Below are 11,519 nucleotides of genomic sequence, written 5' to 3' on the forward strand. Positions count from 1 at the left end.
ACAAACGGGGAAAAGAAAATATCGTCGGCGATCCGGCTACTACACTCCTAACGTTAGTACAATTTAAAATGGTGATTTTCACGCGCAACTCACGTCATGCGAAAACTCCACTCTCATGCCCCATCTTCAAGTCCTCAGCCAAAACCTGCATCTCAACAAGCACCATAAAATCTAACTAAAAAGAACTAAAAGCTATGTGATAGTTCTACGTCGATAGCTCGACTTCTAGAAGTTTCTGGGGTAAGGAATAGTTAATTTAAGCACGGATATCCTCTCCGCACGGTCTAGAAACTGTGGTAGGGCCACTTAGGTAGTGCTCAGTCATTCCTATACGAATTGCAGTAGGCAATTACTCCTATTGAATCCTTCGCCCTGTGGGGAAAGCCTTGTCATTGAGACAGACGCTAGCACCTCAAAGCGTTGTGTAGTCGGAAGAATATTATTTTTGTGTACTCGCAGTCAGAACCTGCGCTTGGTATCTCAAATATGCAGAAACGCTATCAAACGCTCATCCAACTCCATGCCCCGTCTAACACGCTTCTCCATGATCATCCCTGCACGCTGTCCCTCTTTCCCTCCATCAACTTCGTAATCCTCTCCTCCTTCTCCTGCAGTTCCATCATCAACCTTTCTTTCTCCAAATCCCACTTCTTCCTCTCCTTTCTCCGCTCGCTCAACTCCTCCGCCTGCGTGTAGATGCGGTCGCGCAGGGCGGCCATCTGGCGCTGGAACTCCACCCTGCCCTCTTGACGCTCGCAGCTGCGTGCCGCCTCGGCCATCAGCTCCGACACCAGGCCGTCATCCGTGCCACTGTTGCTGCCGTTGACGCTGCCGCTGCCGCTGTCGCCGCAACAACAATTGCATCCCTCATCGGATCCCGACCCTTCTTGGATGCTGCTGCTGTGGCCGAAAAGCGACGTTGTGGCCCGCGGCGGGCTCGACGACATCAGCATGAGGCCGTAATCGCTATTTCGCTTGCTGGGCGAGTGCGACATTGACGAAGAGAAGATGGACGGCACGACAGGGGCGGGAGCGGAGGGGCGGCGGATGGCTCCGTGGTCGTGATGATGGTGATGGTGGAGATGGCGGTTTTGCTCGTTGCTTTGCTGCTGCTGCTGCTGTTGTTGTTGTTGCTGCATGCGCAGCTTTTCCAGTTCCATAGCTAGCCGGTGCTGCTGAGCGCGGGCGGTGGCAAGCGCCGCTTCGAGGTTGTTGACGCTACGAATGTCCTGGGTGTCTGTTGATTTTGGAGACATTGGCTCCTGCTGAGACACGGGGTGCGTGGGCGCTGGTTTGGCTTTCGGCGTGGGGACGGTTTTTGGCGAAGGACTGCTCGTGGAGGCGGCCGAGGAGATGGGGGTTGATGTCGAGGCAGTGGATGCAGCGGAGTTGGCTGTTTTGCTCGTGGATGACGAGGAGGCGGATGGTGAAGATGGCGGGCGTGCTGCAGAGGAAGATGACGGGGCGGCCTGAGCGATGGTCTCGAGACCAGTGCGGAAACGCGAGGCAGCCATTTGGTGTTCGTCCCTCACGAGGGCTGCGGTGCGTTGCTGGGCGGCGAAGGAAAAATGGCGAGTTGTTGGCGAGGCCGGGTGGCTGGCGTAGCGGAAGTGTCTGATCTGCCGGGGTCCGTGTTGGAAGGATGGCGGGTAGGACCAGTAAAACGGCGCAGGTGACGCGAGGGCGGGTTTCAGGGCAGTGGTGTGCTTGTCGAAACCGGGGCTGCGGCGCGTGTAGCAGACGCGAGATGGCAGGGCTTCGCCTAGAGGAAGGGCTGGCTGTCAGAATTGTGTGACTTGGGCGAAGAAGTGCCAAGAAAATGCACCAAAGGGGGATCTCGGGTGGCGGCGGGGTGGGCCGTCTTTTGTACGCAGATAGGGAGCATGCAAGACAGGTCATATCATATGCAGGCACCCCGGCCTCGCATCGCGGGAGCGGCAGACGTACCTGGATTGGGTGGATATTCGCTTGCGCACATGATGGTGGTGTGGTCGGAGAAGGATGCAGGCTAAGAGCCGGCTTGGGGCTAGGTGCGCAACGGCGGGTGGCTGCTGCAGAGGCTGGAAGGCGGGAATGCAGCTGCAGCGCGACGGCGAGACGGCGGGCTATGTAGTTGCGGATTGTTGGGGCTGGCCGTCCGGACCCTGCAGAGCAGCGCATCGGGCAGCCGCTCCCGGTGACGTCAAGCTGTGAGGCCTGCCCGCCTGCGCCCCACTCACATGGAAGCCCCAGGCACACAGGGCAGCAGCTCTGCGCTTGGAGCCAGAGCCCATCCCGTCCCCGCTAAGCACTACCTGCCACTGCCCCGTGCAAGCGGTGAGCTGGCCAGATGTCGCGGCCTGACTGCTGCGCGCCGTGTCTGCTCGCTCGCCCGCTCGCCCGCTCCTTCTCGCCCGCGCCCGAGGGCTGAGCCTCCTGCGTGACGCCCAGCCGCGTGACTGCCGCCCTCTCGTGCCTCTGCAGCCTTTTTCGCTGCCGCCCACCGTCCGTTTGCGACACCGCCACCACCGTGCCCACGAATCAGCGCCCCAAGCCTGGCCAGTTCCTGCTGCCCTCCCGCCAGGATCGCCACCGCCGGCGCCTCCTCAGCCTCACGCTTGACGGCACCAAGTGAGCACCAAGTCAGCACCAAGCAGGGCTGCTGGTGCAGCACCACCGAGCCCACGAACCCTCCGCGCACGCCGGCCGCGGTGAACAGTGCTCCTGCTGCCGGCTGCCGCACCTGTCGCCGCGCTGCAGCACCGCTTGATGGCATTTCGGCATCTAGTCCGACCACGCTGGCTGTTTACGTGATTGCCGCTGCTTTGGCTTCTCCCATTTGATCAACCCCCTAGCCCTGCCGGCCGACCAACAGCCCTGCAGCTGACCGCCCTGCTGGCTTAGCGTAGCTGCGACGCCAGACAATCATATCGTCATTGTGGAATCGTGTCGTGGTGTCTACAGCGCCCCGGCGTGTGCAGCGCCTCGGCGTGACCCGGAGATTTCGCTCCCTTCGCTTCCCTGGGCTAGATGAATCGCTGACAATCAAACGGCGAAATACCTGACTTGTGCAAAGGCCATAACTTGGAGTTGGCACTATTGGCGTCGAAACGGCCTCACCTCGGATCAGACCTGTCCCTCCGCACCCCTCACTATTTCCTCCGTCCTAAATCCGGACTCCTGCTTGCCTCATCAAGAGCCAGGTTCCAAATGAGGAAAAAGCCGCTGCCCGAACGACGTCAGCAATATTGAGAGAGCGACAACACCATCTTGTTGTTTGGCCCGCTGACCACGTCTTGGAGACGGGCACCATTGGGCAACTTTGCAACGTATTATTCGGGTACTGTGGCTGGCGGGACCGTGATTGTGGCGGGGCTCCATTTGTCGGAGCAACGTGGGAATCTCGATGCAACACGCTATCGTGCACTCAAAACACGGAAGAGCCCGCGTGTCGTGGAAACATCCGGTCTGTGCCACGGCACTCGCGCATCCTCTACAGCTGAAGACGAGAGGAGTTGGAAAAGTTTATAATTCATGTTCGAGAGAATGGCCGGACCGCCGCCATCGTACGTGTCAGACCGAGAGCCTCTCCAATCGAACTGCGGTATACTACTAAGCGATCCGGTCCTCGTACGAGGGCTGACAAACCCACAACGCCTCCGTCATCCACGTGTCGGAGCGGAAGCCATGCTAGAACAGTAGCCGGCGCTTTCAACGGTCGGCTGTTCCGATGCGCCTTTGTCTCCACTGCGACTGACCACTTCCGTGAGGGGCCTACGTACGAACATCAAGGCGGATGCGGATGCGGATGAAGACTCCAACTCCACTCATCTCACCTCCGCCCGCTACGTCACACCTGCAGATCTTTGCATGACTCGACTTTGATTATTGATGAATTGACTATGCCTGGCTACCTTGTAAACATAGCCTTGTTGTTAGACCCTATCAGCTTCGGTATCCAGACTGATGGAGCCGAAATGACCAGATACGGAAGCGGGAGATGAGACGCAGCAGATTCCAATCGTCGACTTGGCTATACCAAAGCACAATGGAAAACGCTGGAGCTTGATCCAACCGCGTTCAGGCAGATCCTGGCTCAAAAGATTGCAAGATCAAAAGAAGGTCGGAATCTGTTGGGCAAATAAGCAGCAAAGGTCGAGCACCGAGACAGATGGATTACAACACTCACCAGAAATATTCAGCAAATCTCGCGGTCCCTCCTTTGGTGCAGATGCACACAGGCACGGGTAAAGCACCGCATCTGCCACACCGGTTATTGTGGGAACCTATCAGTCCAGTAAGCGGCACTGCTCCTTTCACCCAACGTACCAAGGGAGGGAGCGAGTCCAACGCTCACCGGCAATACCCATGTCTTTTTTGCGGTCCCTCCTTTGGCAGCAAGATGCATACACAGGCACGGGTAAAGCACCGCTTCTCATCAGGTAAATCCCGAAGACCCTATGGAGAGAAAATAAGCGCCACTGCTCGTCTCACCTCGATCCGGCGTTCGACGTTGGGGTGAATAGATGCAACGCTCACCAATCGGTTTCCAGATCCTCCCTCGCGGTCCCTCCTTTGGCCGCAAAGTGCATGCGCAGGCACGGGTAATGCACCGCCGTTCGTCACCGCCTAAACCCTACGCCAGGGCTCCTCCTCATCTGTGGCGTACATCTCGTGATCGACGTCTCCGAACAAGTCCGGGTTCTCAGCCTCATTGGGGACCCTGGGCTGGCACAGCGGGTCGAGAGACTCCGTACGCTGGACTAGCGGGGTGAGTGACTCCGTGTATTCGTGACAGCTGCCCTCGTTGTTGTAGTCGTACTGCTCGTCATCATAGTAGCCCGCGCTCTCAAGGCGTGTGTAGCTATCGATGATGTGTTCCTCATCCACGTAGCGGTATCCATCGCGCATGTTTCCCTCGACCAGGTGGCCCTCCGAGTCGCGGAAGATGCCGCTGAACTCCTGCTGAATGGGCGGCAGCAGCCGCTGCTGACGCTGTTCGGAACGATCGTGCTCGCGGCTGCGAGACTGGGCCGGGCCGTACGTGCCACTACTACTACCACTACTGCGGCGGCGGCGGCGGCTAGCGCCAACGACAACGGCGCCATTGTTGTTGTACTTGCCGGACTGACGCGAACCGCTCCTGGACGGGACGCCGGAGTGGCAGCCGACGCTCGCGCTCCTCCTCAGGCTACTACTCCTCGGCACTCCCGAGTAATTCGAGGCGCCAGAGGACCCGCCGACGCTCATACTCTCCCGCAGCGCCATCTTCTCGCGATTGTGTCCAGCAGTAGCAAAATGTCCAGCAGATCCGATTCCAAGGCCGTCACCATATGCACCGCTGGATCCACCATCACCATAGCCACCGCCGTGGTAGGGGCTCCTCATGCCCGCTCTTTCCTTGCCTTTCGCGCTCCGGATGTCGTCAATTTCGCGCTCCAGCCTGCGCTCCTCGCGTCGCAACTCCTGCACCACACGGCCCTGCTTCTGCCTGCGATCCAGCTCTCTCTTGCGTTCGACACCCCTCTGGACGGCGTACATGGCCGGCGTCGGTTCGAAGATCTCGGGCGGCTCCGCGGGCGGGCCGCCCTCCAGCCGGCGCAGCGTCATGGCCCGGTTCCAGATCTCGTTGCGCTCCGGGTAGTGATTTGCGTCGGGCTTGAACGGGTTCGTCTTGTGGACGGCGGTCAGCGTGCCGTAGGAGGACACGCCCTCGATGGACGGGCGGCCGCTGGACGGAACGGGGCTGGAGACGACGCGGCGGAGACGACCGTGATGATGAGGTGGGATGTTCATGTTATGGATGTGCTGAGGCTCCTCTTCCTGCTGGCCGTACTCTGCTGCGGCGCGGTCGTGGTGGTCCGCCGCGTACTGCGAAAAGTTCTCGAAGAGTCTGGCATCATTACCGTTGTAGGCGTTCTCATCGTGGCTGGCGTAACCTTCCTCGTACGTGTTCCTGGGTGTGCACTCTGGGGCAAGAGAGCTTGAACGAGCGAAGAGATCGTAATCGCTAGGGATTTGGTCACTGAGGGACGGAGCGCCCGGCCGGTGGTGAAAATATTCCGGCACGTCGTCCGTTGTCTCCTCGTTGGGGTTGTTGCTGCTCACGCTCAAGAAAGGGTTGCCATAACCCGTCTCCTCGAATTCTGCGTTTTCGAAGGGGACGTATGAAGGACGACTGCGCTCATACTCGGGTCGACAGCGTTCATACCAGCGGAGGCCGTCCTGGACGACGGGAGGAGACGACTGACCGGCTTGGACGGTGCCACAGCCGAAGCCGCGGTTGCGCTCGTGCGGGTTGAAGTGAGGCGTAAGAGGCGTCGATGGGGCTGACGCGATCTTCTCGCGGATGAGCTGCCGCTCGTCTTCGTCCAGCTCGCCGGTCGCATCCAGCGGGTGCGTCGGGATCACCACAAGCGTGTCGCGGACCGCGCCCCTGCGAGGCTCGGGGCGTGGGATCGGCTTCGAGATTTCAACGCGGCCGCGGCTGGTGCTGGAGCGGGCCGGGACCGTCTTGGTGCCGCCGGAGCGACGCTTGCCGTGGTTGAAGACCCGAGCCACCGCGCCCTTTGCGCGCAGGGCCACGGCGGCGGGGCTTTTGGAGTGCATCAGCGCGGCGTGCTTGGCGATTTCTGCGCTCATGGCCGTCCACTGCTCCCAGCAGGTGAGGGTCGCCGAGTTTAGGTGCTCCGCTGCCATCTGGACCTTTACGAGTTGCTTTCCCAGCTGCATGAAGTAACTCATTATGATCTGTTCCGAGGCTGACGGGCTCGGCTTTGCGTTCATCTCGTGTTGGAAGGGGTCTCTGACTTCGTCATAGAAGAGTCGGTACATGAGACCGGCGATTTTTGCATTGCATTCTGCGCCCAGTTGTGTAGGGATAGGTCTGCGTTTAGTATCAATGGCTTCTCGGAGGAGGGGGTGAGGAAGGGGGACACGCACGAGAGCATCAGCCTGAACTTCTTGATCTCCTTGCCGTGGACGTCTTTGTGGAGTTGCATAAAGTTGGGTGTGTCGCGCTTGACGTCGATTTTCCTAATGGCTTCCTGGAGGGCTCGCATCTGTCCCAGCCAGCAGTTCACAGTCAAGTTGATCTCACCCACGATCTGGGTGGCGCGGTTGGCTGTTTCGTGAGTGATCGGGTTGTTGTGGAAGCAGCCCCGAAGGTCCTTGTGAATTGCGAGAGCGACTTCGCACAGCCTGTCCTGCAGATTGCCGTCCCACGCGATGCGGACGATGTGCTCGACCAGCTCGAGAGTTGCTTTCGTGGGGACGAGCGACCTCAGCGACCGGTCGCTCATGTCGCGGTGACCTTTTTTGCCACCCTTTGGAGTGGGCAGCATGGGTGAGGGGACGTCGTCGCCTGTTTCGTGGTCCGTCCCGTGGTCGTCGTGAAGTGAGGCGTCGCCCTGCTCGTCTTTGCATGTGAGGTGACGGATCATATCGTCAATCTGGGCGTGTTCCTCGCGAAACGCGCCGCCGCTCAGCGCCAGACGCGCGTCAGGGTTGGCCATCCTAGGGCCGACAGGTGGTGAGAGTGGCTGCGCCTTCGACTGGTGCTGAGTGAGCATGGGGTTCGCTGACGGCGGCGCTTCAGCAGTCCAGTACGTTGACGCGCTCTCTTGGTTGACCGAGCGCGAGTACACGGACGACGGCACCCGGCGAGGCTCTTGGCGCTCCATGGTGTTCGACGTGTTGTCGGCGCGTCTCGCGGGCTTGGGGGGTTTCGCGGACGGTTCGTGGGATGAATGTTGTTGAGGTTGTTCGCCTGCGAAGGCCATGTTTGCAAAGGCGAAATCCATTGTGCGCGGATTGAGTGGCTGGCTCAAATGGCAAATGAATGACAAGAAGAGGGAGAGGGAGGGAGGAAGCAGTGACGAAGAGGCAGATAAATATACAGAAGATCTGGGGGGCCCGTGCACAAACCCGTGAGTACACCCATGGTCCAAAAGGCTGCCACCCTCCCCGAGGATAGCCCGTACATGATGAGTTGCCCAGCGGGAGCTGTGAGATGCTGTGATAGTTAGTTGAAGGATCACCTAGACACGATAGTGCAGCTAAACTTTCACCACCCATGTCTAGACAATAAATCCAACAAACCATCAAGAACCGCCATCGCAGAGTAATACCTGAGGTCAATCAATACCGAGGATTGTTGATGCAAGCGAAGTCACAGAATCCAGATGGACAGAAGTGCAATGGATGTATGAAAATTATGAGAAAAATGACATTATATAAACAAACGCCTTCAAAAATTGCATGTGCCACTTGACCTCAAGCAATCCACCTATGAAGCGAAAGGACGGGATTGGAAGCGGAGGAGTGACGGTGCCCTTCGGGAACCCAAGCTAAGACAAGACGTCGAAGACATGGGCGTAAAAACCGAAGGACGAATTTCTCTTCGCACACAGACTCGATCGGCACGACATTGAAGCCCTCTTGCAACAGAGCTGCAGAAGGGCGACGTGTCAACTCAAAGGTGGGCGGTCCAGACTAGGGTGGTAACCTCGGCGAAATCAGGCGCAGGGGAAAGGACTAGCTGAACGTTGGTCACGATCATCGTTGTCCACTGGTGGCGGATGGTTCCGAGATATCATCTTCTTCATCATCGTCAACAGGTACGTCCATGACTCGCTCGCTAGCCTTCTCGAGCGTCCTACGCGCCCAGGCACGGACTGCTTTCCACACGCCCTGATGAGAATTAGCCAGGGAAATTGGCATGTACGAAGGCATGCACTTACATAGAGGACGGTGGCAATACCAATCAGGACAACCCCCCAACTGATATTCGCAAGTCTGTCGCGACCAGTATTGCCACGGCCTGACCCACCCAAGGGTCCACCCCCCATGCGATAGACCCTGATGGGGCTGACGAAGATGTACTTCACAAAACCAAGGATACCTAGAGATGCGAAACCCTTGACGAAATGGAAAGACCACCCCTCAGGCTCGTCCTCTTCGGGGACCAGATGTTCGTAGCTGGACGAACTACCACCTAGCGGGACCACGGTACCAACCGGATCAAGGTAGAGGTTGATGATGGGGTCGGCGACGAAGCCGAGAAAGAAGGTTGCCAGGAGAAAGATGCCAAAGGTCAGAGCAATCTGAGTCGCGGTGCTGCTAATCCATCGACCCCAGGCCATGCGTTCGAGCCGGTAGCGAAACCCGCAAGTTGGACATTGCCAATAATTCCGTCTGCCGTAGGACGGATCAGCATGACGCCACGACTGGAGGCATCCTTCATGCACATAACGCGAAGATCCTTTGCATTTGCATGGGGTGATGAGACGGCCTTCCTCCGATTCATATGTCACGTTAGGCTCAGTCTGGAACATTGATGGTAGGTTCTCGGAAGGCTGATTGAAGGTTGGGAGAACGGTTTCCAGGCAGATGCGGCAAGTCCTTGGTCCATAGGAACGCCTTGGTTTGGGTTGATCCTGCGCTGAGCCGGTAGGTTGGGTGTTTTGCTCGGGCTGGTGGACTTCCTCATCGGGCTCATACCATCCAGGCATGCTTGTTGTGCTGGATTTGGGGCGATGGCGAGGTTGGGAATCGCCAGCTGGCGTTGCGCTCGCAGGCCCTTCGGCTGAGTGCGGAACGTCATCTGGCCAGCTCCAGCCCGGTGTTGCCTGGAAACCGCTGGACGTCATGGTCAAAACGACGGGCGTTCGATCAAGCTAATGATAGACCGTGTATTTTCCAGGAGGCTGATATTGAGCGGGGAGTTGTGGATTCGTGCCTGTGAGAAGGATCGGTTAAGTGTTCAGCAATGGCAGCGGCAACGCATGTGAAGGGCAGACAGCCAGGCGCAGCTGCATCGCCGAGCTCATAACGGGCGGCTGAGCCCCTTATTTTGGCGCGCGGGGTATGTGTGAGGGAGGCAGAGAAGGCAACAGAAAAATGGCTGAAAAGCCAGGCGTGGCCTCTTCAATTTTGTGGCGCTTGCCGAAACGCTGCCCACGTGATGCGCTCTTGGCATCCGCGGCGGCGCGAGCGACCAACCGCGTAATGCGAGCTTGCCTACAGCTCCGAGCTCCAACACCAGCTTCACACATCGCCGCCGCCCATCTCTCCGCATCCCCCCACACCGCCGACAGCCGGTGTTATTCTCCCTCCATCCTCCTTCGCCTTCATCTTCCGACCCTCACAGCGAGTCAACATGGCCGACCGGTACTCGTTCTCGCTCACCACCTTCTCGCCCAGGTAAATACAAGCAGTCCGAGTCAAGGCCCCAACGCATGCTGACAGGTTCTTTAGCGGAAAGCTGGTGCAGATTGGTTAGTCTGTCGTCGTCGGGCGAGGCGGCACGCCGGGACTTTGCGGTAGCTGACTGTGACTCCAGAGTACGCCCTCAACGCCGTCAACCAAGGTGTTACGTCGCTAGGCATTAAGGGTACGACTATCCATCAGGACGGCTTGATTGAAGTAGCGCGGCTGACCTGACGCGCAGCGACGAACGGCATTGTGCTCGCCACCGAGAAGAAGTCCTCCTCCCCGCTCATCGACGCCCAGTCTTCGTCGAAAATCAGCCTTATAACGCCTGACATCGGCATGGTCTACTCGGGCATGGGCCCTGACTACCGCATCCTGGTCGACAAGGCACGCAAGGTCTCTCATACCGGTTACAAGCGCATCTACAATGAGTACCCTCCCACAAGGATATTGGTGCAGGACGTCGCCCGTGTCATGCAGGAAGCTACCCAGTCCGGTGGTGTGCGGCCGTACGGTGTCAGCTTGCTCATTGCGGGCTGGGATGAAGGTATTGAGCCTGAGTCGGAGGACACCGCGGACGATGAGAAGAAGAAGGTGGCTGGTAAGACCGGAGGTATCTTGAAGGGCGGCCCAAGTCTGTACCAGGTCGACCCCAGCGGCAGTTATTTCCCGTGGAAGGCCACTGCTATCGGCAAGAGCGCAACCAGCGCCAAGACCTTCTTGGAGAAGCGTTACACCGAGGGTCTGGAGCTTGAGGATGCGATCCACATTGCCCTTCTCACGCTGAAGGAGACCATAGAGGGAGAGATGAACGGGGATACCGTGGAGATTGGTAAGTTTCAAGTCTTCAGGTGAAGATAACCGATTAACCTTGTGTAGGTATTGTTGGACCCCCTGAGGACCGTCTGCTTGGATACGAGGGTGCGGAGGGTGCCAAGGGCCCTAGGTTCCGGAAGCTGAGCCCGCAGGAGGTGGAGGACTACCTGACCAACTTGTAAGCGACTTGACGCATGGCATTTGTGCATATCAGCACTCTGCTTTCGGGTTAGCGACACGGTTATGGGTTTGGTAGATTGCCTAAGAGGGGAATCCGTTGTAGACTAATCAACTACGAAATGATGCATGCTGGTATGAGTCAAACGATACAAGTATCATGTCAGGTACATTCGAGTCTCTTTTCAGGGTCTGTTCCTGGACCCCTCGGCAGAGAGATGAATTGAGCCACCGTCCTCGCTTCAATACTCTCGTCCATGCTGCCGTGCAATGTCATACTGGGTATGCGGCGCAAGGACAATCCCACGAAATCTACCGTGCTGCATGACGGGTGA

The 11,519-nt window shown here is 58.2% G+C and overlaps 4 protein-coding genes across 4 annotated transcripts; 1 reads left to right on the forward strand and 3 right to left on the reverse strand.

Moving 5' to 3' along the window:
* Positions 1-548: 548 nt before the first annotated feature.
* On the reverse strand, positions 549-1,978 carry BKCO1_3100014 (uncharacterized protein; the record flags this gene model as incomplete). The annotated part of the gene is made up of 2 exons (XM_020274286.1): positions 549-1,774; positions 1,948-1,978. 2 exons carry the CDS (start codon positions 1,976-1,978, stop codon positions 549-551), a joined length of 1,257 nt encoding a protein of 418 aa, XP_020129600.1.
* A 2,630-nt stretch (positions 1,979-4,608) lies between these two features.
* BKCO1_3100015 (uncharacterized protein) lies at positions 4,609-7,781 on the reverse strand (the record flags this gene model as incomplete). The annotated part of the gene is made up of 2 exons (XM_020274287.1): positions 4,609-6,865; positions 6,922-7,781. 2 exons carry the CDS (start codon positions 7,779-7,781, stop codon positions 4,609-4,611), a joined length of 3,117 nt encoding a protein of 1,038 aa, XP_020129601.1.
* Positions 7,782-8,535: 754 nt separating this feature from the next.
* BKCO1_3100016 (ring finger domain protein) lies at positions 8,536-9,629 on the reverse strand (the record flags this gene model as incomplete). The annotated part of the gene is made up of 2 exons (XM_020274288.1): positions 8,536-8,670; positions 8,721-9,629. The coding sequence occupies 2 exons, from the start codon at positions 9,627-9,629 to the stop codon at positions 8,536-8,538; spliced, it is 1,044 nt and encodes a 347-aa protein (XP_020129602.1).
* Positions 9,630-10,138: 509 nt separating this feature from the next.
* BKCO1_3100017 (proteasome subunit alpha type-2) lies at positions 10,139-11,189 on the forward strand (the record flags this gene model as incomplete). The annotated part of the gene is made up of 5 exons (XM_020274289.1): positions 10,139-10,182; positions 10,237-10,256; positions 10,322-10,372; positions 10,430-11,023; positions 11,071-11,189. 5 exons carry the CDS (start codon positions 10,139-10,141, stop codon positions 11,187-11,189), a joined length of 828 nt encoding a protein of 275 aa, XP_020129603.1.
* Positions 11,190-11,519: the final 330 nt, after the last annotated feature.

This window comes from Diplodia corticola, assembly GCF_001883845.1.
Source record: "Diplodia corticola strain CBS 112549 chromosome Unknown scaffold31, whole genome shotgun sequence".
NCBI lineage: Eukaryota > Fungi > Ascomycota > Dothideomycetes > Botryosphaeriales > Botryosphaeriaceae > Diplodia > Diplodia corticola.